Source organism: Epinephelus moara, chromosome 9 (genome assembly GCF_006386435.1).
Source record: "Epinephelus moara isolate mb chromosome 9, YSFRI_EMoa_1.0, whole genome shotgun sequence".
Lineage (NCBI taxonomy): Eukaryota > Metazoa > Chordata > Actinopteri > Perciformes > Serranidae > Epinephelus > Epinephelus moara.
Genome location: NC_065514.1, coordinates 20448045 through 20475431, shown reverse-complemented (window position 1 = coordinate 20475431; position 27387 = coordinate 20448045). Strand labels below are relative to the sequence as shown.

Here is a 27387-nt window from a genome sequence, read left to right as displayed (position 1 = left end):
TTGCATTAATGATATAATTTAGCTATGAATGTGCTGATAAATGGATTTGCCCCTGAAATATTTTACTTGGCAACATATTTTGTGTATAGAAATATAGCAGAGAGCCATAACAAGCTCTAAAAGTAACATTCATGATAGTCTGAAGACTTTTAGGTGGTTTTCTTGATAATCTACCAAGAAAGTCTCATTTTACCTGACTTCACCTGTGGTACTTTATTTGGAGGACATTTATTTGTAATTTCTATCTATTCATTTATTATGTGGCAGTCCCCTCTCCCCAAGTGACAGCTCTTTTTCCAGCTCTGCTTCTGCACACCTGATTCCATTAAGAGTGCATTAAGCACTGCTGATTGGCTGAGCTGTAGAAACACATCAGCTGCACAGACAGGATGTGTATGTTTCCTAATCCATTAGTGCAGAAGTCAAAATGGACCTAAAAACTTGCATTAGTTTTAAGCTTCCAAATCAGTTGCTCTTCTCCTTTAAGTCTTTCCGCGAAACAGCAACGTGCTTACTTTGACGGTTTGGCATCACGACAGCGGCCGCCTTCCCTTTCATCCGATTGGCCGAGCCGTGGGAATATTCAAATCCAGCCTTGATTGATTGGCCCACAGCCGGTTTCAACAGTGCAGGGGACTCATTTCCATTCCGACATCACTCTCTGTGGCACACACTGCTTGGTCGGCTGCCGAGATGAGACACAAGCAGCTGCACGGAAAAACACAATCGGTGAAATTATCTTTCTACAACCACTGCTGAATATGTCGAGGAAGTACAATTAATGGAGCCGGCTTCATCCATGGATATATCCCCGGAGGTTTCGCGAAATCTGTGGCGAGATTGCTTTTGCAGAGGAAATACGCCTTCAGAGCAGGAGAACAACCAATCAGCCGTGGCCAACCAAAGATAAACAAGCCTTATGATAAGACTAAACTCTGTAAGACATTCATTATGTTTCTTAAAGCCATTCTTAATGTGCAGGGGACACTGTGTGGGCGCATGGGGGATAATCCTCGGTGCGTAAAATGTTTTGTTGGAATTGATTTCTAGTGGTAGCTGTGCAACTACACGACAGTAACAGAGTAAGATAAATATTTAGGTTGTAAAGATGCTTCAGTGCGTGATGTCAGGATTTGCCCTGCATTGATTTTAAGTCGGCGGCGTTAAAGTGGTGAAAGATGCCCAGTGCGCACTAATGGATAGGAGCGTCTCGCCCTTACTATATATCAATGTGATGCTATTGGCTAATGTGTATTTATATGGGCCGAGTCCAACTGTGAGGTTTGTAATTTATATTCACTTTGTAGAATAATTCATCCAATGGCAGGCTATTCCCATAAATGTATTTAATGGTTAAATATATGCGCAAAAGACCTAATTTGGATATTAATATACGAGTTATATTTGTATAACAAAATATATAGTTTCTTTTTTCTCTCATAACTGTTCTGTTGTGATCCAATCCAATCTCTAGTCCCATCCCTTTCATCCACAAATGGCACCTTCAGTTGGGATGATGGCTTTACGCGCAGTAAAAAAAAAGCGCTTTATATGTCAGCATCACAGTGGATACGGGAAGTGCTTTGAAGTATATTATCGGTCATTCAGGGCTGCCTCTGAAGGTTTCCATTTCTATTGTCTAGAAGCCGGAGGTGGGATCATCGCACCTCACTGCACCGGTGGCAGCCGAGGTTGAAGGTTAGCCGCAGCAGAGGGGCCTATAGATTATTGGCCAGGTGTGAAATTCTACCCCGCATGCTTTTTTTCTGCCTGTGCCAGATCCTTTATTACCCAGAGAGATGGGATGTCACAGCTTCCCACCAGAGGCAGAGAAGGAGAGGGTGCAATTTGGTGTTTTATTGTCCTCTTTTTCTTTTCTTTTCTGGCTGTTTTGTGACCAAAAAGAGGAAAAATACTACAATTTTCCCTTGGCTTATTTTTATTTTGAAGCATGTGGCCATCAGGAATAGGCTCATCTTTCTTCTGATTTCCTATAAACATATTCAAATCGTTGCATTGTGGCTTTAGATTTACCACAGTGTCATAATACAGAATTTAAGTGCCTTCTCCCCCTTTCATTATAAACTGAGGTTTGCTTTATTCACTATAAAATCTACAGTCAGACTACTTTATAGAAGCCAGTAAATGTTTAATGTTGCTTGTTTTTCATGCCATATAATCTAGCATAGGCGTAGATTTGAGGTGCACAGGGGTCACTCTTCAATATTAAGGACATGTGCATATGTCCCCCCCAAGAACCCCCATACCATCAACTTCATGTGTCCCCCCCACAATGTTGAAACAAAACCTACGCCCTTGAAATCTAGACATCACTGTGGTCTTCAATTATAGACTGTAATGGTAACTACCCTTAATGACATATCCATATTTTGTTTGTTGGAAATGCGCTTTGCCTTTGCCTAGGGTTGTTTGAGAGGCTTGTAAATTGTGTCGTGTTATGAGCAGTCAATGTGCAGGTATCCCATGGGGGTTTCCCTCTGATCTCACATCACACCCCAGCAGTAATTCCAACTCTGTGAAGGGAAGGGATTTGTCATTTGGCTGCCTGCTTCCCTTTGCTTTCTCAGGAGCGAAGCTGAGCTCTGATTTATTGTGAAGTTTCCCCAGGCTCACTCCATCTCCATGCCTACCGAATTACTGAATGGAGGAAATGGCTCACCACGAGAATGACCTTTTCTTGGATGACTGTTAGCCAGGCCAGTGCAAGGACTGATTAAGGTTGTGCCTTTTTCTGCCATGTCATTGGTAGCTTCACATTTGAGGCTGGTTGAGTGTACAGTGAGTTGTGGGTTAGTTGTAGGAGCCAGGATGATGAGATGATGCAAAATGACTTGAAAATATTTATGCACCCAACCTTTCTGCCCTTTCTTAGGAATAATGTCAGTGGCTTGGTCGCTTAGCAGTTTCTCTCGTGCACCCTTTGTGATCACATTTTTATCTGCTAAGAGATGTCGTGTGTAATTACAGGCAGCCTGCCATCATTTGCAATCTGTCTAATTGGTCTTTTCATTCTAATAGGATGAAGGGGGAGTGAGACGGGGGTTAAGGGTTGAAGGTTAAGGACTGGGCCTCCGAGGTCACTGGGGAGGGGACAGGACTGCAAGGGTTATTGGGAGCTCCAGTCATTTTTATTTTGCCTCCGTGATGTTGCTCAGTCATTACATCAAATTAATGAATAAGACTGCCGAATTGCAATTGATGCATCATCATTTGCCCTAAATAGAAAAGCAGTGAGATGATGACATTTTTAGATGGTCCAGAGATCAAAGCCCTTTTTTTCCTCTAGAACATTTTGATGTTTCTGTGATGCATGCTAGAGAGCTTATCATTAGGTTATCTCCCACATTAGAGCCATACAGGCAGCATTTTCTCTGCAGTTTCTAATGAGTTTCATGTTTGCTTGAAGATTTTTTAATGACCTGAAGGAATCAGTGACCCGTAACAGTGTTGAGGTAAAGTAAACAGCCAAAGGATAGGGCTTGGGCAAAGAGGGTGGGGAGGATTGGAGTGTTTGTGTAACATAAAGTCATTTTTCTGTCATTTTTATCCTCTTTTATGGTTTTAACTTAAGTTGATGAGAATGGGAGACTTAAACAGATACTTTGCCGAGTTTCAATCAGTGTGAATGAATTATGGTTAACTTCCTCTCTATCTTGCCAGCACCCACATATCCCTGCTTGTTTGGCACATGGATGTATTAAGAGACCTGGATACAGCGTTGGAGGTGGGATCCCGTTTATTCCTATCAAAGTTGCTCAGTGGTGCATGAAGCTATAAAAGCTCTATATCCGTGGTATGACATTACCCAGATCTCCCGCATTATGGGGCCCATAGAGCAAGCACACTAGAGATTTAGGACAGCCAAGTGGCTAACTTCCACTGACCGAATGGCTAACTTCCTGTTTAGCGCTCTGCTAACTTGAATGGGGTAAAAATTGTTTAGTCGTGTGGCTCTTATAGACTTTCCAAATGTTATCAGACTGAATGGATTAAAACTAGATAATGAAACAAGTTAATTTGCAGGGGCTGTGGTGTTTTAAAAATGTATTCACTGATTTCTCTTTCACAATCCTAAGTCTATGGGAAAAAAGTCTTTTTGGCCCAGTGGCATTAGTGATGGACCCGGACGGTGTAATTCCACTTTTGGCAATCATGTAAAATTGGCTTCAAAGCCTGGCACTGCCTGGGGGCTTGGGTTGTCAGCAAAAATGCATCAGATGACACGAAACAAGTCACATGAGCTGAGGCTGTTGGTCAAACTACAGATTGTACTTCTCTATTGTACTACTCATTTTTGTATGCCTGTTGCCACCATGGACACAAAGATAATAGAAGCGAATCGAGAGAGAAAGCTGGCTCTCTTTCTTTCTCTATCATATTTTAAACTCATATCAAACAGTAGCCTAAAACCAGGCAGCCCGTATCAAATCCAAACCAAGATTATGATACTGCATTGCCCATTTCTTGCCTCAAATGTTAGTGCACTGTTTAGCTGTAATATGAGAGTTTGTGGACAGGAAGTGGGCACCATACTGTTTAATGTATTGTGCAAACAAAAGCAGAAAAATCTGAGATCAAACAGTAAAACTAGGCAGCACTGACCAAATATAAACCAAGATTCTGATACTGAATTGCCAGTTAGTGCACAAATGTTAGTGCGCTGTTTAGCTGTAATACGAGAGTTTGTGAACAGGAAGTGGACACCATACTCTTTCCTGTATTGTGTAAACAGAAGCTGAAAAAACCCAGAGAGTAAAACTAGGCAGCGCTAATCAAATGTAAACCAAGATTCTCATACTGCATTGCCATTTCTTGCCTAAAATGTAAGTGCACTGTTTAGCTGTAATAAGAGAGTTTGTGAACAGGAAGTGGACACTATACTGTTTCCTGTATTGTGCAAACAGAAGCTGAAAAAACTGAGATCAGGCAGTAAAACTAAGCAACACTGACCAAAAATAAACCAAGATTCTCATACTGCATTGTCCATTCCTTCATGTTAGTGCACTGTTTAGCTGTAATACGAGTTTGTGAACAGGAAGTGGGAACCATACTGTTAATTATTTCGTTAAAATGAAGGTTGATAAAACTGAGGCTAAGCAGTAAAAGTAAGCATTGCTGATCAAATATGAACCAAGATTCTGTTACTGCATTGCCTATTTCTCACCTAAAATATTTTCCGAACTATATTTTAGTGTACTGTTTAACTGTAGTATGAGATTGTTTGTTACAAGCCAACTGCCATAATGTTTTCAAATGAGCCGACACCATCTCCCATTACGTCACCCACCAGCAGGAGCATTTATTGGTCTGGTGTGGTGCAGCTACATTCTGATAGCTGTAGGTTTTCTACCTCTTGACCAAAAGCAAATGCCACAACCATTTACTTCTGTTTTCTCTGAATGTCAAAAGTATTTGCGTCTTTCTACTGCATAGACAGCCTGGAAAAAGACCATCTTTCCAGCAGTGAAATACTTCTTAAAAATGATTCTGTACCTGATTGACCAACAGTTGTCAGCATTCAGTTTAAATCATGGTTTGATTCTTTTGAAAACGAACTCATCTCTCCAAAAACACCCTCCAGCTCACTCTTTTACCATCTGTTATCTTTGAAGTCAAGGTTTTCTAAAGGCTGGACAGCATGCCCATAGCTCTTTGACAGTGTGCCTCAGTGTGCATACTGGGATAAGGATAAGATAAGGCTGTGTTTACCCTCTAATGCTACCTTGGCATTGCCCAGACTTTACCCCATGCAGTGTGTTTCTTTTACCTTGGCACTGTCTGTGGACAAGGGCAGATTTGGGTCAGTCCAAGTCTTTCAACTCCCTACCAAGGCTGTTCTCGAAGATAAGACTTAATTGTGCAGCTTTGGATTAATGGCTACATTTGTTCTCATCATGTGTATACATATAAAGTCAGAATTACTGTTTTGGCAAAAACAAATCCATGTTCAAACACTGGAGTCTAACCTCCTGTGTTCCTATAATCCCGTAAATATGATGTTGTGTAGCTGAACTACACAGTGTGTATCTCCACCAGCCGTTTTCTTTTGGTGTTAAAGAGCACTTTGCACAAATGAAAGCTGGGCACAGAAAATGCGCTCTAACAAAAACATGCAAAATGCCAGCTATTCAACACATTCCCCAAATTTAATAATGACGCACAGGGTAGGTTAACCACTAATCATCATGGCAATGTTAGTTTGGAAGACTGATTCACAGAAATGGATCTGTATTAACTCCAGAGTAAATGATTAATTGTTTGTCAAAACTGTAAACCTCCTAGACAAATAGGAACTTCTACTTCATGCTGGCAGTGGCTGTGGCTGCTGCTGCTGAAATTAATGGTGCGAGCTCTGATCCCAGGGAGTTGGACTGCCATTCGTTTCAAACCATTTGTTGCTCCAGTGTTAGATGTTAAATTTCACTGAAAATATTGTATATAAATGTTCCCTAACGGAGGTGATGGACATTTTTCACTGTTGGACATAAACATGGTCACAAGTCTAATGTGACTGTAGGGTTTCTTTGCACATAGCCAAAATATTCAAATATGCAGTGCTTTTGTGTTTAAATTTCATACTCAGTTAAGCTTTTTCATTTAATATGACATTTATTTTGATTTCCAAGTAACAGTAGCTAGATGTGATACAGAAAGCAAGTCTGTCATGATGTACTTGCCAAAGAAAGTAAGTGCTGACTATGTAGATTTCATGTTAGGTGATGTTACTTTTTATTTTTGTGTCATGTCAAATCTGCCCATTCCACATGGGATTACAAGACACCATTATCCTTCACAATTTTTTCAGTCCTGCAGACACAGTGTGTGTGAAAATGGAAAAGAAATACAAACTAAAACAAAACAAAATAATATCCCAAATGAACTGTTAACGTAAGGAACTACCAGATATTTACAGATTATCTCAATAAAGAGGTTTTTTTTTCTCTTCTTCCAGGCATTCACCAGATTTAAATGTTAGATATGTGAACAGCCGTCTCAGTCTTTTTGCATTTTCCATATTTATTAAATTGATATATGTATTTTAATCTTATTAAACAAAGCATTGTGCAGTTAACAATAAAAAGGACAATACAAAACAAAATTGAACAAATTTACCTAATCATTTAGACAACACATTGGACAACATAACATAACACTGAAAAAATTAATAACAAAAATGGCATTAGCAATTACTGAAGACAAATTATAACAGTCTACTTTCTGCTTTTGAAAATAGATGGATTTTGATAAACAACATGTTTTCCTAGAGTATAAAAACCTGCTTGAACATGCAGGAGAAAAATGTAATTTAAATACGTGAAAAATAGCACTGAAGTTACAGTGACGGATCACATTGGGTGTTGCATGTATAAACAAGTTTAATTTATACATGCATTATGCTTTGTTCAATTATGTGTGTGTTTCACAGTTATTAGGAAATGTGTGAGATAGTTAAGAGACTGTTAAAGATTGTCAGTGGATGTTGGTGTGTTGTTATACAATTATGGACCTGTCATTTTCAGTTTGTTTTTCTTTTTTTAAATTTAAATGCCCTTAGATTCATTGTAACACAGCTGTCTTGTGACGGCTGCATGAAATTTTGCATGGCAGAAACTATAATGTTAATGTTTTCCCCAGACACCCAGCCATTAACACTGTATGATTTACACCCGACTGAATGCTCTGGACATCTGTCTGAATATTGCCCAGCCATTGTATTTACATAAATTTAGTGGCTTGCGCATGAATTGTATAGGAAACACTTTTTAACACTGTTGTAATACCTTTTAGCTAATCTCAATGGAAATGAGCCTCATTGTTATCAGCCGCAGGCCTCGAGTGTTCTTGCAGCGTAGAGCAGAGTGGCTCCGGGTTGTTTGGTTATCCTGCATGTGAACCTTTGTGTCCTTTTTTCTCCCTTTTTCTCCAGAGAAGGAGAAGAGAGAAATCTGGGTCTCTCTTATATGCTGCTCTGATACCAATTATGCAAACTATTATAGAATTTAACCAGGCCAGCTCTTATCGGCTAATCCAGAAGTAATAGATTCCATTAAAAATGTATGAGGGGTTTGGGGGGGGGGGGGGGATNGCTGCTGCAGCACTGCTGTCTAATTCTGTCTGTGTGTCAGACTACTTGTCTGGTCTCCATTACTTAGACAGGCTCCTGCAGTGCCTACCTTGAAGACAGTATAAAAGCCATACGTAATATACAATTAATTATACAGTAAGTGGATTGTTATTCATGGACCATGTCACGTTCATTCAAAGGGAGGCACTGCTTTCTCTCTTCTCTTTAATGACCAATTGCTCTTTGTTAATCATTTATTTCCTCCTAAATTAACCTTCTTTTTTTCTGCCTTTGTGCTCTTTCCCTTTTTTGCTCTTCTGCAGTTTCTGAGTGGAAGGAAGGAAGGAAGGAAAAACATTAGCATAGCACTCACATGCTAATCCTCCCAGAGAGTGAAAAGGGTGCTTGTCTTAGACCTTTTTCATTATCATCTAATTATTAACTGAGGATTCTGAGAACTGCTAACAGGAGCTGAGATGGTAGGGAGGGGGTGTGTGTGTGAATGTGGCAGGGCGAGGGTGTGTGTAGAGCCAGTGTGTATCTTTTTTATTTTCTGTGCATTTCATGTTTGTTTTGAGGGAGCCTCCTTCTTTGCAATTTGCGTCTGTCTTCGCTCTGACCCTTGATGCTGCGCAAACTCATAAAAGACTCCAGCAGGTCAGACAGATGCTCTTGTCTGGGTTTCTGTATAATTTAGGGCTTTGATGGATATTCTTGTGCTGCCATTTTGTAAACATTGTAGATTTTTTTTATTGAACATAGTTATGCATTTTCTGGGGAATTATGCATCGCCAGGTTTATTATCTCAAGAAATGTGATCCACATAGTCTAGATAGTCTGAAGTTCAACTTATTCCTTTTACAGCCTTAATATGAATGCTGCTACTTTGATGACAATACTTCAATAGTTGTCTCTAGATAATTAGCAGAAAGATATCATTTTTCCCCAGCAAAAATCAGTTGACATTGAAGGCATCAACAATCTGTCTGCTAAGGCCCAAACACACCAAACTGGCATCAAAAAAACTTGTAGTGACAAAGGCCGATTGTTGCCTCAAGTCGCCTGTTCCTCGACCAAAAAGTTGTGCTTGAACACATCGCAAAGACTGCAGCCAATGGCCAGCCAGCTTGTACATTTTGCACCTGCATGAGAGGAAATAGCTCTCCACAATAGCAGGTGGCAGTAGTCTGTAGTCATCATTCAAAAAGGGAAACCGGAAGACCGACAGAACAGATTCAAGACGCTAGTTAGCCAGTTAGCACATTGATAACGCAACCCAATGTTAATTAAAAGAATAAGGGATTTTTACCGTGCACTAGCGAACTACAACACAAACTATTCCCAACTCTTTCTTCTATAGAGCTTAATAGCCAAAAGAATATTCTTACCAAATATAACACGTTTGGTTTGATCCCACGCCCTCTTGACTTTAGCCATTTGTTTACTTTCCTCACTTCTGTGTCTCTTCTCGTGCACTGAATTGAACTGTCAGTCAGAGTGATTTCACTGATTGACGGGCTCTGCCAGGTCTGACGCTGCTTCAGAATGCTGAATTGGCTGAAAAACAGCTTACTGCCAATGGTGCGGGACACAGCGCAAACACAAAAGTGACAGCCGCTCACTTAAGGTCTGACACTGACTGACGGGCAACCTTCCTCAAGACTCTTCAGTTGACCTCATCTCTCACAAAGTTTCTTGTCCTGATCCCAAGACAGACGAAACCTTAGAAAATGAGGCATTTTGCATCCTGTTAATGATTAGGGCAGAGGCTTGAAAAATACTACTATCTGCCAAGACATCCTTGGGGGACAGTTAGATGGACTGCGAAGCACAAGGTCTTTATCTCCCTGGCAGGACCTCAATGGACCACATCATGCTGCTTATCAGCTGCACGGTTGTTGCCTGAGAGTGGAGAAGATTAGACGTCCTTGCAGCTTAAACTTTACGCTCTTTTTCTTATTATAGAGAAGTCCTTGAACATGTCAACTTGTAAGACATGGGCAGTGCCAAAGTATAGGCTTTGGAGGAAAGATGAGGAGTTAGACAGCTGGTTTATAACCTCTCATGTCTTTCACAAAGGCAGGTTAGATGCTGATTGGAAAGCTAATTAAAGAAAACAGGCTTGGAAGGGAGTAACACTGACCATTATGTTAATGACAAAGAGCCTTGACCTCATTTGTGAAGGTTGAGTTGAAATGCATGCTGCCATTTTGAAGATGGATGACTTTGCAGTTGCCCTGTACCTTATTTCTTTATCATTGCAGCAACCCACAATTGTAAGATATCCTGATATGACACTGTAAGAAAGTGCAAGAAGACATGAAACTTTTTGTTAGGCAAAACATTATGTAGAGGATGGGAAAGTTGATATTGCTTGAGAACTTAGCCCAGATAATATCATGCATTCTGCGATCACTTTGATCTCATATCTCTCTCCCCTTTTTCGGGTAATTCTGCTCAAAAGTCGGAAGGGAATTTTAAGCTTAAGTTTTCATAAAATCCCTTTAAATTTAAAATTTAGATAGCAGGATGAAAGAAACCATCATTACTTGCACTTTATGCATCATTTCTAGGTCCCGTTTCTGCTCTCAGTGGAAGGTTTTTTTTTCTTCTTTAAGCCACTGCTTTCTTCTCTTTGAATTATAATGCTCTCCTTGATGTATTTTATTCCAGCTGCAAATTACAGGAGTAATGGAAGGTATTCCAATTCACGTCTTATTTTCTGCCAGTGAAGGGATTTCCCTGGAGAAACCTTTTCTCCCTTGTGTTCCTTTTTGCGTTTTCGGCACCTCCCTCTTGACAAATGTGTGGTAATGGAAGGGTTGTTGTGAAATTGCCATTATTTTCTAAATGGAATGTGACCACGGCGAGGCTTTTAGCTCTTCAGATGAGTGTGTTCAGATGAGACAGGTTGCACTGAGCAGTTTGAAGTGGGCTTGTCACCGAGGGACAGATGTTGAGCGGAGGAGGGGAGCGGGTACGAGAGAAATGGAAGAGTGAGGGAATCTTTTTTCTTTTCTTTTCTTTTTTCTTTTTGGCACCTGAGTAAAATGAAAGCCACTCCGTCTCTTCTTCCTTTTGAGGCGAAGGTAATCATGTTTCTGCAGCTCGTCACTGAACACTCTGTTCTGTGGTAGACTCGCTTTAGCTGCCCTCTGGACCCTGAGGGAGAAATGAAAGCAAAATCCAAAAGAACCTTAAAACCGAACAAGAATAAAAGACATGACAGCTGTATGCTGCAGGCTTATATCAGCCTTGTTGGGGACTACTGACTGCATTGTAATGAAAAGACTGTGTTTCTTTCCATGTTTAATAATTCCACCTATTAACTATTAATAACCTATACCTCTCATCGCATCTATGGATCGCAGTTTCTGTCTATAAGGTACCTGATTCACATGCGAATAATTGTTTAACTGTAGCCCCAAGTTCTTTTAGTTTTGCAGTGCAAGCATTCAGACTTGGTGACTCTACAAAGAGAATGTCAAATGCGATTATCACTGAAATATTCCCTCACTGCGTGGCTTTATCTTCAGAATGATTGCTTCAATCAGCACATCTGTGGTGAGGCGCCTTCTCTTTCAGACACAGCTTCTCATTTCCTCTGACAATACTTAACTCTGCAAACAGCACAGCCTATTTTAGGGAGTGAGCTGCTTTTGGCTTTCTCTGCTGATCAATACGGCCATAAATTTATAGAAGAATAAGCCCAGGCCTCGGGGCTAGTTATAAATTGAAACACACAGCCCGAGGCTACAGGAGGCCTTGTAAATGATCTGTGTGATTGCAACCGACAGAACAAGGTTGATAACAGGAAAGAGCCATCATAACAACTAGGAAGGAGGAGGAGATGGAGTCGTCATTAAATGATATTACTTTTTTGTAAATGCACAGTCTCAGCAGTTCTGCTGAATTTTAATATGGTAAAAGGACCCAAGTGGTTCCAGAGTTTTAGATATGTATGCTGCTGAAGAAACGTGGAGAAGATGGTTCTTTTAAAGAGGAGAGCTTCCTATGGGGTTTTAGTTTGCTTTACCAGCAAGCTTGCAGTTTTCTTCCAACATCAAACCGATGTTTGATGCAAGAGTTTGAATGTATTACACACAAACTGATGTTTTTCCAAACTTAAGGTTGGCATCTGTTTTTTGTCCAGTGATTCTGGACAACATGTGGCCCAACTATGCAATAACAAAAACATTTTAAAATCAAAAAACATGAGAAAAGACATGGTGGGGAATCAATTAATCTCTCGTGAGGTTAAAGATTTTTGAGCCACACTAGCTACTTCACTCTTTGCAGCTAATGATTATTTTACTGTTGATTAATTTGTCAGTTATTTCCTTAATGTATCGATTAGTTGTTTGGTCTATAAAAGGTCTGGAAATGGTGAAAAATGTCCAAATCAGTGCTTCCCAAAGCCCAAGATGAAGTCCTCAAATGTCTTGTTTTGTCTACAATACAAAGATTCATTTTACTGTCACTGAGAAGTAAAGAAGCCAGAAAACATTCACATTTAAGAAGCTGGAAAAGATTACTCAAACTGATTAATGCATTATCAAATCAGTTGGCGATTGATTTAATAGTTTGTAACTAATCAATTAATCATTGGAGCTCTAAATTATGGATGCCAATTGAAGGTTTTTTGTTCCACTACTTTGGTTCAGACTGAAATATCTCATCAACTTTTGGATTGCTTGCTTTGATATTTGCCACTGACATTCATGGTCCCCAGAGGATCAATTCTACGGAGTCTGTTGATCCTTACTTTAACGCCACCACAAAATTTACATTTGTGAAATGTCTTGACAACGATTCGATGGACTGCCCTGAAATTTCGGTGCTGACGTTTATACAAAAACTGTAATTTCTTGTACATAATACCTGCAAACAAATGGCAATCCCATCAGCCTCAGCTCTACTTCATATTCTAATGTGCTAATTAGCTAATGGTGTACATGGTTAACTTAGTCCTGCTAAACATCAGCATATCTCCACCGCCATTGTGAACATGCTAGCTTTAGACTTTAGCTCAAACCGCTGCAGCCTCACAGAGAACATTAGCATGGACTCTTAGACTCTTAGTCTTCCTTAATGACCATTTTATTTGATGTTAAGTGTATTGGCTATCGAGTTAAAACCTATTCCTTTCCTTATTCTAGCAGGTTTACCCAGGCTGTGTGCAGCCCTAGTGAACTATCATGCTGGCCTGTATCCAGAGACGGCAGAATCTCTCGGCGCAGAGTCTGGCCTGCACACCTAAAAGCCTTGATGTTCCACCACCGCCATTACTGCTGTCAGTACCTCCACTGCAGCCGTGCACCCACAAAGGTGAGTTTTTATCACACAAGTGAAGACATTTTGCTGGATAGAATTTACAGCAAGAACTATACAGATGCAACAAAAACACTGTTTATATATATATATTTTTTACTGAAATAGAGAAATACTGCTAACTAGTAGGTCGTGTTCCTGAGTTATTTCTTAATCAGTCATGTTCAGCTTGACCTTGTCGCCTCCAAGTGCACACTAAGCTCATGCATGGTTTTAGCGGTGTGCTTTAGCTGCTCTGAAGCTTCTAGAATTTAAAATAATGGGCCTCCTGATGATGATGATGCCTGTTAATTGGACCACTAATCAGTGTGCTCCTGCAGTGCATATGCATGCGGGTCAAAGTGGACTCTAAAATTACAGAGTTAATCAACTCTCACATACAGGGTTACTAATGATGTTCACATTTTGTGCAGAAAGTGCTCCGTGTCTGTGTCGTTTGACCTTCATCGTGACTGATTACACTGCAGTCACTGAAAGGTTGAGTGGGTGTCTCAACCTAAGCCGGACTGACATTTCTGATTAGATTTCTTTCAATTAATCGACTGCATGCGACGTATTAGCAGATATAGTTCATGCTCTGATGCTGCATCCTTTATGTAGGTTAGTCAACGTCCATGTTATTTGTGCAACGGTCCAAATTGTCGTTTTGTTCCTGGACAGCCTAGATACACATAATGAGATCATAGTCCCACAAATGAAGTTATTCTGCTGTGGTTTCCTTTTACCCGATTGCTTTAAAAATTTGCTGATGCCTTTATACTTCTGTGCTTGAAGCTATATTGAAGATCTATACTTCCTAACAGTATAATGGTTCTGCTGGGTATGTCTTGCAGCCTTGTGAATGTACTTAGCCTTGAAACATCTTGAATTATGTGGTCCTGTAAAGATTTTTTGGTATAGGCGTTGCAGTGTGTTGTATTGCTGTTGAGCCTATGCGCTTATATTTTTAGTGGGTTTTATTTGGACCCATGAAAGAATAGCTACAGCAGGGATCGTTGTAAATGAAATGAAAGAGTACGGCTCAGACTGTGGTCTCGTAGAACGCAAGAGCATGCACTTATTGACCATTGCTTACGCTCATATTTTTCTTGGACAGTATCACCATAATTTATCATAATCACTGTTAGCTTATTCCATGTGAAGTTTGTGGACATTTGTCTGCAGAGTGGAACAGTGGTTATGATTATCTTATCTGACTGATCATATTGCCAGTAAATGTTTTATTTCATTTGCATGACCCTGTGTATTCTCATACAGGATATCTTGGTTCATTCAACGTGAAATCTAATCTTCCACTGGGTATCTATTACACAGTAAATGGATGTTTGGGAAGTATAGAGAGTAAAGAAGGCACAGCATTATTTTCAGATGACCCTGTTATGATCACATTTCAGAAACACCTGCACCGACACACACAGGTGTTTTCACTTATTCTGGGTAATTAGACATATTCTCAAGTGGAACCCTGCTCAGGGTTTTCTGAGGTCACCAAACTCCATTTTGAAAAACCATAAAAGTTTTCTTGATCTAACAGGCTGTTAACAGGAGAGTCTAGGGAGATGTATAAATACCAACATAATCCTGAGATGAAGTCTAATTAGCCACAATAAGTGAAAACACCTGTTGTCATGGTAACAGACCATGTAGTTAAAGGTCCCATATTATGCTCATTTTCAGGTTTATACTTGTATTTTGGATTTCTGTTTTTACATGTTCACGTGCTTTTATGTTTAAAAAAAAAGAAGCATTATTTTCATGTAATGTTTGCCTGAATATGCCGGTATTCACTCCCTGTCTGAAAAGCTCAGTTTAAGCACCTGTCTCTTTAAGACCCTCATTCGAAAAAGCCCATTCTGCTCTGATTGGCTAGTGTTTCCAGGTCTTCTACATCTGCACTCTCTGCATTTTAGCACCCTCATTGCAGCAGGGAAATAACTGTAGCAGCTAGGTCTGCCCCCGACTAAAAATGTTCCTAGTCAACCAATAGTCATCATTAAGGGACATTAGTTGGCTAGTCACAGGCATGTTTAGGATATTAATTTAATTATTAAATGATATATTTTGGGCAGGGCAACACAATGGTTTGAGTTCCAGGTCTGAGAAAGAATAGTATCAGTAACATTGTTAACACTGTGCTACATTACAGAGAAATACAAAACCGTACTAATGAACCTTCATTAATATAGGCCTATATTTTATCTACAAGTGCACGTCACACACTGAGCGAGCCGCCTGTTAATGACGCTGTGGGCTAATGGGCATGTAGCTACTTCCATGTTTCAGATGATACGTCATGTTTGTAGTCGACCAATGAAGATGAGTTTACATATCACCTTGGGTTCGTCCTTCACCTTCTCAAAATGATCCCACACTTTGGATTTCCTGCCCGACATGTTAGTAACTAGCCTGTGGAATAACCGCAGGTACCAGGCCTGTAGATTGATGTGACCCCTGTCTGACTGCTGAGTGTGGCCACTTCCTGTGTCTGTCCTTTCAAATTAAATTCCCACATGGTCCAGTCATATAAGTTTTGATTTATTTTGATGAGGTGCAGCTCTTAATGGAGTGTCCTTTTTTTCTGCTACTAAGCAACCAGTGAAATCTTGCCGACTAATGACATTTCTGGTCGACTAACATTTGGTCGACTATTGGTTAGCAGCCCTTGTGACATCACAAATTCACGGAAGTCCTGATGGCTCATTTCAAGGCAAAGATTGGGCCGTGTCCATTTCTCTGCGAGCTGAGCATTTATATACTTTCACAGTATTTATATAGCACCTATACCTGCTTTTTTATTTTAAAAAACTTTTTACAATATGGGACCTTTAACTGACAAAAAGCGTGAATGGTGTTTTTCACTATTATTCTCCTTGATATACTTGTAGCCAAACAATATGTATCCAACTGAGCTCATATTTGAAATGCTAAAAAATCTCCTTGTCGTACACTCAATCTCCCCCTCTCCCATCTTTCTCCTCAGGTGAAATGCCGCTTTGTCTTTTTTGCTATTAAATATTAATTGGGAATCAATGGAGCACTTGTCTGCTAAACGCTCCAACAGAAGGGCCTAGTTTGCCTCAGGCAGAACCAGGGGTGCATTTCTCATCCTGTTTACCTGCAGGGCCTTTCACCCCCCTTTTGAGTTTTATGTACTGCGACTGTGCGTAATGCAGCACCCTCCGGCTCCAGCCTGACATTTCAAGCACAACCGCAGGGAATAGACTGCTGATGGGAGCTCAGTCTGTGTGGCCCAGGCTTCTTCATTAAATGACTCGCTGTTGGATTGAGTTAAATGGGGACGGTCTTTAGTCGCTGCTGCGCTTTTGAAAGCCATTTCCATTTTTAGCTATCGATAAATGGAAGGCAGAGGACATGAAAGCTCTCAGCCAGACAAACCCATGTGAAAGATTTCCGAGAAACGAGTGTCAGGAATTATGTGATGAGAGTGAATGAGAGCTGTTCCCTTCTCTGCTATCTCAGCTTGAAAGCAGGGGCTGGAAATGCTTTTTTTCCCACGCTGCTGGCCTGTGCTCGGGTCGGCTCTGAGAGGGGAAAGTTTGCCCAAGCTGGGCCAAGCGGCACAGAAACAAATGAGGAGTGACACTGGTGCAAAGGAGTATTCGCCAGAGCCTCTTCGAGCACACATAACTAAGTGTTCAACCCTGAGGTTACTCTGTTCTGTGAGCACCCTTCATGTAGAGATCAGCGACATGGAAAGAGGGAGGCATGTGAAAATGGGGTGAATGACTGTCTGTATTTTGTATTTTTTGTGTGTTTACAGAAGATGGTTGTGAATAGAGACGTTAGTGTGAGACTTAAGAGCATATGTTCTGGTGTCAGCATGTCCTGGGTCCACTTTTTTCCGCTTCACCCATCTCTATCTAACTGTCCTCTGGGTTGCTAGGATGAGTAAACCACATGGAGGCACTGGCAACCTTCTTTTAACCACATGGGGGATAAATATTGGTGAATCTTTAAATATGTTCATTGACGTAAGAGAAGAACTGCATTTTAGAGGTGACAACCTGTAGTAATCAAAAAATAAATTAATTAACATTGTGCCAAATGACTCTAATGTGTAAGGCTTTATTCAGTGACAAACTAGGAGAATTAGCATTCAACTTTCTGTGCACTGATTTGGTTTTATGACACATTTACATATGGTTTTCACATTCAGAGAGATTTATTGTTGCAGTGGGGAGCAAAACACGGTGCTATATCAGCCAAATCAATCTAAAATTGACCCAGAATCTGATAGTAAAATTATTTCAAAGCACAGATTGTATAGGGTGGTGCAGGGATGTTGGTTCTTTTGTAGGCAAACATGGAAGTTAGCATTGCCCTGTTTGGTTCCCTTGAGAAAAAGCCAATGGAATTTTTCAATTGGATTTTGGATTATTGTAGAAAATCAGCCCTATGGCAAACAAACATTTATGATACTCACGTTTTTTTTTTTGTTTCTGCAAGATGATCTTCACAAATAAACACCACTTTTAGGATTTCTGAAGCGTAAATTCACTCGCCAGAAGTAAAAAGCTAATGAACTATTAATAAACTGCACCACAGTAGCATGACTCGATTGTTGCCACCGCAGTGAGGCCTTAAAGGCATTGTTTGGTGTGATGACTTTTATTAAATGTCCATGACAACCACTGTAGTCTCATTTAGGCACTTGTTAGCAACCACCTTGAAAAAGCTTTCAAATTCACAAGTAGTGCATTTACTGACGTATTCTACGTCTTCGAACAAACTGTGACAGTCTCGCAACTTGTGTCAACTACAGGCCTTATTTTAGGCGTCTCACCAAAACACATTCAAAAGGCCCATTGACTTTAAGACAATGGAATAGGAAGTGCACAAATGCAAACTAATTTTCGGGTTTTAGGGCTCATTCCTGCACCACTCTATTAACGGTTTTCTCAACAACAAAATCGTCAGCTAATGCCCACTCATTAGTGATGCAACTAACAGAAGTTTAGTTCTGTGACTGGATGTTTCTCATCAAAATGCACTTTGGGAGTTGGAATTCTTTTCTCATGTAACATTTGTATGTGCGCAGTCTTCTACCTTCAACCAAAATCATTTATTTTCTAACACAGTTGTACATCTTTTGTAGTCATTATTCAACCAGGAGAGTTTTATTTCGCTCCAGCTCTGAGTCACTATAAATGACCCAAAAAATTGATTACTCCAGCTTTAATCTGCACTGACTGAATGTTTGAAATGCATTTGAAAGATGGGAATCGGCTGAAATAATCCATCATAATAAAACCAATATCTAATGTCATTTGCATATAATGACATAAATGATGCACAATAAATAAACAACAGAATGTTATTTTCAATTTGCGTGCTGAATGGAGAGGGAGAAGCTAGCAGCTGCTACTTTGGATGTTATTGCTCTGTCTAATCAGCAGATAGTCAATCGCAGAAGCTCATCTTAAAGAGATGAATGAAGACAGGGCCAATTAATTACATGGTTCTAATGACTGGGCTTATTGGGCCAACTGGGTGCAAAGAGGAGGTTGCCATGGTAATAGAGACATAGGTTTAATGGGGAATGTGCTGTGTTGAGTCCCTGGTTATTAAGGTAGGCCAGAGTATTTTAAATATCAGGATTATTGGTGTGGTAAACAAGTATTTATGCCTGCTGAGAAGCACTGTTCTTTAATTAACTGCCAGTTCTCGGTGCCATGTTTCCTGCTGAGGATTAGACGCTCATAAACATGTTATCTCACCAAAGTGTTTCACGACAAGTCTTCAGCGTAACATCAAAGACCTGTGGGATTTTTGCCTGGCACTTCAGCCGCCATGTATGGATATTTACAAGGAATTATTTATGGATTTTTCTTCTGTTTAATCTCATGTGGGAATCATATGTAGTGGTCATTCTAATGGTTTTCTTATGTTAGCCCTCTGGGTATGTAATAGTTGGAAGCCGTGGTTTTGGAAACGCAATGAGCATGTCCAACTGCCGTTTTCAGCCCTGCCTCTGGGGCTTGTTTTGCCCATAAATTAGTGATTAACTCAAACTGCTCCGAAACAATGAGGTCTCCGCTCTAATCTGGGGGGAAATGGCTTCAAGTGTGACCACGGGAAAAAGATTAGCCAGTTTAAAGTGGCAGAAAGCATTGAGTGGGATTGTATGGGGGTGGAATCAGGGTTATGAAAGACCATATATACCACACTATGGTAAGTAGTAGCCAATGTTTTATCCCTCCAGAATATTTTCATGCTAATATTTATAAAATCTCTTTTCTTGAAGTCACAACATGCACACAAACACGCGCACATAATAAATCAGGCCTAGTGGTGATTGAGGGTTTATAATTGGCCCCCCACCCCCAACTGTTTCTTTCCTTGCACGTCCCCTGCATGGAAAGAGGAAATCAGGATTAGGTGTTTCCTGTGAAAGTGTGCCAGTTTCACTCAGCATGGTGCCACAACAGTTGAGCAGCATGTTTAATGTGTGGAGCCCCCTTCCAACCGAGAAAACATTCAAGCCTGACTGGTGGGACCATTAAATCTGTCCACATCCAGGGTTGCAGATGCATCACACATCAGCGTCATTATGCAGATTTTTGAGGGAAAAGAAAAATACAAACAAGCTTTTCAGTCCCACGTAAATACTTCAATCAAAAAGCAAGTGGGGGGAAAAAATGTGAAGGGTCAAAGAATTAAAATTTATAAGCGCCGCACGGTGCTCTCGGGCAAGGTTGCTCGCGAAAAGTGGCTGGTGTTATTTTCTGTGCTGTTTTTTTTTTTTTGTCTGCCTCTGCGACCGTGCTCTCTGTCAGGGCTGAAGAGTGAAACAGCATGCAGTCTGCAGGTTCAGGGTGATTAAGTGCTTAAGGTCAGACTGCTAATTATCTCTCTGCCGTTCCTTACCTGACAACACATAGCTGCCATTTCCCCGTTGTCATGTGAACAGCCTCATATTTGTTTTCATTTCTCGTCTTTATTGTACACCACAGAGTTGTGTTGTGTGACTACACTGTCTCTCAGCAAAGAGACGTACAGTTGACAATCTTTTTCTCCCATAAGATGACCTGTTTTCAGTTTGTCCATCACGTATGCAGATCACTTCTCCTGGCTTATGTGTTTATGATTACGTGCTAAAATGCGTTAATGCAAACCCACTTTAACATTAGCGTGAATAATCTCATCTCCTAAAGGCAATATGGGATGATTAAAGGAACCAGCCCGTGTAGGATTTGCAGCTCAGACGTTTTCATCTACTAGGTGAAAATATTTACTAATTTACTGGCTCATACATTTTTGTGATGCAGTTCCAAAATGCCTGGGATTGAGAAGAGCCAAATGGCTGACTGAATATAATTATTGCAGCCTCATAATAAGTACGGAGCTTGGGGTTCTGGCTTCATTTGGACATTTTTACATGTTTGTTTGCTCGTTTTTCAGGATAAAGTCCAAAACGAGCTGATTTTTCTTTTTTAAATAGCCTCCCTTTGTGGGTGCAAATAACCTCTTTGGACACCTGCAGAGAACCATAGAGGCGATACTTTATGCACGTTGTCAATTATCACTTTCACTGGTATGCATGTGCCCTCATGTTGAGAGTTTGGGTGAGACAGCAGCCTCAGCGCAGTAGGCTCTCGCCTTCTTGGCACTTTCACGGGGGAAACTTCAGCTCTCGTAGTGCCAGATTGTAATTAATGAACCACACATTTTAGACACTATTTGACTGGGGTGTGTTTTGCAGGAAGGCTGAGAGAAGGGGGTGAATATTGTGAAGAATGGCTTGGAGATATGCTTTTATTACTGCTACCACATGCTTTGAGAGAGCCAGCGCTGACTGGTAAACATGCTGTGCTCAGTTTACGGCCATTTAACACCACTGATTGGTATTAAAGTCCTCAAAGATCGAAACAATTACCTCTGGTTGTAATTTAGAGCAGCTTTCATGCTGGTCAGTGTTTCTAATCTCAGTTTTAACGTCACATCACTTGCTCCTGTCAGGATCTGCTAAAATGATCGTATTTCTTTAAATGCACATGTTAAACTGTCATGGTCCTCAGATGATAAATATGTGGATGCAGAGTGGGGAAGGCCTATTTGCTAATGAGGTTTCCATAGTGCCACATTAAGGCAGCCACAGTGGGAAGTGCAGCTGTGTTGTGTCTCCATGGCTCTGACAGGCCTGTAATCTCCGGACTAACAATATCAGACACCCTGTGAAGACGTGTTAGCATTCAAAGTGTTTGAAGTGTTTGTGGAACAGCAAGCCGATCGCAGCATGCGGGGCTCGACACCGACATTTTGCTGAACAAGAAACAGCTAAAACGCTTGTTTCGCTAAATTATCTATCTTTGGTAATTGAGTAATGTTATCAGGAAACAGACAAGGTTTGTGCAGCGGTGTCAATGCTGGTGTGTGTCAGATTCATGATATTTTTAAATGTGTCATCGCTTCTTTCAAGTGGATATGAACCTCTTGTACTTATACTTTATAGTGATGAATATTGAGCTTTTAGACAAAAGCCAGAAAACGTCAGTGCAGCAGTTTTTCCCTGTTACCTCTTTCTCACATCTTGTTGTACACAGTTTGAACACCTCTACAACAACCCAGATGTTGTGGTTTTCTACAGCAGCACTACACTGTGATACATAATAAGCAGTGTTTTGCTTTGTTGTATTTCTCTGTAGAATTCATTCATGCTCCTGGCACCATGGTGCCGTTCCCTCGGCTCTGCTGGGAGATTGCTGGATGGATTGAGCACTCCACCTTACCTCTTTTCCTCCATTTTAAACACCCAATTTATTTCTTTCATGAGATGGATCTTGTAGATTGAATCATTTTCACAGTCGGGAGGCTCACTGTAGGCCCGAAATGAAATGAACTCCCAAATCAATTTCAAATGGGAACAACAAGTGAGCTCTCCCCTGCATAGCTGGAATTGGTTTTGTTATTGAAAATGAAATGAAGTGTTTTGTTTTTATTTTTCGCCCTTTTATTGCAGATTACAGCCTTGTTCTTTTGCCTGCTACGATTCCCGCCAATCTAGGTTAATTTCGGCGCCTTTTCTTTTTATGTCAGGAATTCCATAAAAGTGTCACTCTGAAAGGTGGCGGTAATTTCTACCAGGTGATTTATTGTTTTTAAATGGGGCGCCTTTTCCACCTTCCCTTTGTCGCTAGGAGTTAAGCAGCCATGAAATTGCCAGAATAATAGTGTTTAAATCCAATCTTAGTTTGTCCCGTCAGCTTTTCCCGCACACAATTCAATCAGCAGTGCCTTTGGTGATTGCTCTTTTTTCCATCTGCATCAACTTTTTTCTTCACAGTTTAGGCTCCAAGCTTTTACAGTAGAATCGGTTCAGGTTCATAAAAGCATAAAGTGGAACAAAATTACATAGGCAGGAACTGGCGACGCTGAAATGATCACAGAGTTACTGAGGAACAACTGAAAATGGGGTATGGATCAGCAAAGAGGAATTGAGGCTTTTGGCATAAATATACATCAGTATTCTTGGAAATGATTAACTATATTAATGCTTGAGTGTGTTCTGAGGTGTGTGTGTGTATGTGTGTTTTTTGTTTTAATGCCTCTGTGCAGTGACAACTGTGGCCATAGGTATTGTGTTTTCGGGTTGTCTGTCTGTACTGTTCTTATGAATGCAAAATCTCAAAAACACCTTGACTGAATTTTTTTAAATTTGGCACAAACGTCCACTCGGACTCAAAAATGAACTGATTAAAATTTGGTGGTCAAAGGTCACAGTGACCTCACAAAACATGTTTTTGGTTGAGCTGGTATACAGTGTTCCCTTTGTTTTCCCGTTACAACCAACAGAGTAAAGATGAAAAATGACTGTACAGAGAAAACAGGAAGCTTTAGGGAGAGGAGTCAAAGAAACAAACAGTCAATAAAACATGTATATTTAGGCGGAGTGAATTTTATCCACTCCATTTTTGAGCCTCTCAACTCTCAACAGCCATGACCGGAGGCATTATGTTTTCGTGTTGTCTGCCCATCGTATTCTCGTGAACTTGATATCTCAAGATTGCCTTTAGGGAATTTCCTCAAATTTGGCACAAACGTCCACTTGGACTCAAGGATGAACTAATTAGATTTTGGTGGTCCAAGGTAAAGGTCACCGTGACCTTGCATCCTTCTCATTCTCGTGATTGCAATATCGCAAGAAGGCCCTGAAAGAGTGTCCACATATTTGGCACAAAAGTCCTCTTGATTCAAGAATGAACTGATAAGAATTTGGTGGTCAAAGGTCACTGTGACCTCACAAAGGTTTTTGGCCATTACTCAAGAATTCATACGCTAATTATGACAAAATTTCACAGATATGCCTAACAGCATAAAATGAAAGGATGACAATTAATGTCCAAAAGGTCAAAGGTCAGTGTCATTGTGACATCAAAATATTATACAAAAACAGTTTTCTGGCTATAAGTCAATGTCATGAATTAAAAAAAACAGAAGGGGAGACATTTGGTCAGGTACTGATTTGGTGATGCTAATCTTCAAATTGTGTGATTGTATAGATCTGTGCTGTCGGATTAAAGAGATGTGTGAAGCATCCATGTTTTAGAATATGTAGCTTCTCTACAGCAACATCCATATTTGAAACATCGCCAACTGCCATGGCTACACATGAGTCTGGACAGACATGGATGTAAACTGTAACTGCAACTTGACTGGTTCGCTGAGCCATCTAAGTGTCAGGTTGTAATTCTAATTTTATTTTTTGCACTTACTCCTCTTGCTTCCTCTTGGCTCCTCCTGCTGTGTTTTAACAGCTAAATGTCATCAAATAATCTCATTGGAGCCATTTCAGTAAAATTAGGTCCCCCCCTTCCTTTCCTGTTGCCAATTCCTGTCTTTTGATTTCCTGGGGTAAACTAATTTTGAGTTGAACTAAGTCAGAATTAATTTCATTAAGCACTGATCAAACAGAGCTGGAGGTGTTTCCCTCCCTCAAATTAGTTTATACGACATGTTGGTGTCTACACAGGTTTGGGAATGAAAGGAAAAAACAACAGAAAAAAAAGAGAGAGAGACTAATGGCTCATTTTCTGTCTGCTTTCTTCCCAGGCGAGCCAGCCTCCATGATTTCTCGGTACCCTTCTCCTGCAGAGTTGGATGCTTTTGCCCAGAGGACCGCCAACAGCCCGCTGTCCATCAAAATCTTTCCATCTGACGTGCGGGTGCCGCAACATAAACAGCTCAACAAAACAGTCAACGGCTTAGACACCACAGGCCAACGCTATAGCTCCTATTCACACCCGTACTCAGGAGTCTACCAGGGTTTGTTGGCCGTCGTCAAAGCCTCTGTGGTAGTCAAAGGTGTGGTGAAAAACTCTGAGGGCAGGAGGACTAAGCATTCAAACACCCAGACTTCTGTGGCACCGTATAATAATCCTCTGAATAATGGCTACACAGTCAGACACGGGCATAAGGCCTATCATATAAGCTCATGTAAGCCCCATGATGTTCCCATTGAGACACTTTGTTCTAGCACAGGGATGGCCTCCGGAGATCAGAGCCTGGCCCCCCAGTCAGAGCTGGCAGAGGTTCAAAGCCTGATGAGGCAGATGAGCAGAGTTCCCCACAGCCAGGCCCTGCAGCTGGGGGGAGAGGCTCGAGCCAGCCCCTCTCTGCAGGCTGTGGCTGCAGTGGCACATTCAGACTCAGACTTTGTCCTGGGAGTGCCGCCCCAGAGCAGTCTCGCATTTACGGGGGCAGTGCTACCCACACAGAGTGCAGACATAGCCAAAGCGGGCCACTTGGAGAAAGGAGACTACACAGTGTGGCAGCATAAACATCCAATTCAGCAGCAGCAGCAGCAGCCGTATCAGCAGGGAGCAGTGAGGATGTACAGTGTGAGTAACGGTGCTCCGAGGCACAGAGCTGCAGAGGCTGGGGTTGGCCAGTCTCCTGAAACCTGCCTCCCTTTGCCGTGCTCCTCACAGCTGCCATATAGGCCGCATCCTGCCAGTGTGGGCGCCAGGCAGGAGCGAGTCAGCAGCTCATCTCTGAACTGTGCCGCCATGCAAGGGGAGCTCTCCGTCGGACAGTACTTCGCTCCTCTCTGGGACAGCATCATGGCCACCCCGAATAGCGACTGTTATACTTCTCAGGTGCTGGCAACGGGTACATGTGCAGCCAGGCCTAGAGACCTGGGGCTCTCCCATCCCCATCCCCATCCCCATCTCCACCCAAGCCGCCATCAACACCACCACCACCACCCACAGAGACACCAACCGCAGCTCCACCCTCCTCTTCCTCCTCATACCCAGGCCTACAGCACAGACCAAAACCTCTGTTGTGGGCTGCCTAGTACTAGCCTGTGCCACGCTGCAGTACTTAGCAGCAGCCTGCAGTCTCTGGAGTGCCTCATCAGTGAGATCCACCCTCCCTGCATCAAAGAGCGCATGCTAGGCCGTGGGTACGAAGCCATGGGGATGCCTCAGCTACTGGAGCACCACCAGCAAACCCACATCCAGCTCCCCATCTACAGATAAGACGCGGCGTGCTGCCACACAACGGGACGCGGACGTGACAAACCTTTTATAGACATCTATGAGAATGAGACATGCCTTTTTAGTTTATGCATGTACTGTATTGGTAGAAGGCTTTGTGTTTCGAGCCTGGAAAAGGTAAATGATAATCATGACTTAAGATACAGGTTTATCTTATGGACTTCTCATGTCTTATTTTTATATCTTAAATGGCCATCAGATATGCCTGCTGTTCCTCGTTTAATACAGATGCTGAGCACCCAATCAGAGTTTCCCATTTCATTTTGACTGTGTATTTGGCAGATGACTCCCCTGTAGGCCTTTACAAAATTACTGAACTGGTATAATCGTTGGTACCCTTCTAAAAACTTAAATCTGGGAAGGATCGCTGGTTACAGTTTTTGTGAATATATTGTATATTTTTACATAAAATGGCTTCTTTTTTTGAACATTCCTTGATTATTAACTGGACTTTTGGTTGTCTGCTGCTTCGTTTTGTCCACTCTTCAGTGATTCCTGTGTTAACAAACATACGCAGTCAGCTTCTGCAGTATGTTGCAAATATCCTGGCCACTGTATGGGGAAGCATTTTGATCATTTGTATACAAATGTGAATATATATATTTTTTGTTATGCAGCCATAGACAAAGTGTAATTTAACCTGTAGTCATGCTCAGCACAATGTATTAGGACTTTTGCATATCCAAATCAACACTGTGGCAGTTCAGGCCAAGCGAGATGTGCCCTTCACTTGTATTTTTGTTGACATTTTCTACATTTTTGGACATTTTTCTTGAATGAAATAATCTCTGGAAGGCTGTGACGCTGTCGCACAACACCTGGGTATAAACTGTATGAGTGCCATGTCAGAGAGCGGGCCACCTGAATCATTTACAGATATCTTCTTTGTAGGGCTATATTATCTCTGATGGTGTGAGATGTATGACTGAGTAGGTCTTTGTGTGTCTGCACTGGTTCTGTAATACTATTTATTTATGTCAGCCTGTTGAGTTATATGGCAAACTGTCTCTATAATTATAAAGTGCAATTATTATATATGAACATGTGAGTGCTCTCCATGAAGTATGTTGTTGAAATAACTACATTTTGCAATGTATGACCCTGATCCCTCAACCCCCTTTTTTTGCCTCTTCTTAATAAGGATTGTCAAGTAAATGAAATTTTCTAAACCCAGCACATAGTTTGTGTTATTAGTTATTATGTGCCAGACATGCAGCCCGAGAAGATGGTTTTATTATGTTCATGAATGATAAACTAGTTGTGGAAAGATGAGACATTTTCCTGGTGTTATTGCAAAGGGATTTAAGGCTTAACCACCTGGCAAATGTCTTTTTTTTCCCAGTCTCAGATCTCATTTTATTAAGATCTCTCTTTTCACTGGAGGATGTCAGCTTTATAATGTAATGTAAATCGATCCTTTGCTCAAAGATATTGTACTGGTTCCTATATAAA

The 27387-nt window shown here is 41.1% G+C and overlaps 1 protein-coding gene across 2 annotated transcripts; it reads left to right on the top strand.

Annotated features, from left to right (window-relative positions):
- The first annotated feature begins 637 nt into the window (after positions 1 to 637).
- LOC126395853 (protein FAM222A) lies at positions 638 to 27387 on the top strand. Of its 2 annotated transcripts, none has more exons than XM_050053599.1 (3): positions 638 to 937; positions 13249 to 13414; positions 24488 to 27387. In XM_050053599.1, exons 2-3 carry the CDS (start codon positions 13285 to 13287, stop codon positions 25915 to 25917), a joined length of 1560 nt encoding a protein of 519 aa, XP_049909556.1. In that variant the 5' UTR covers positions 638 to 937; positions 13249 to 13284; the 3' UTR covers positions 25918 to 27387. The 2 variants fall into 2 exon arrangements, with proteins under 2 accessions (XP_049909556.1, XP_049909555.1); XM_050053598.1 differs by having other exon boundaries at positions 13246 to 13414; positions 24488 to 27386.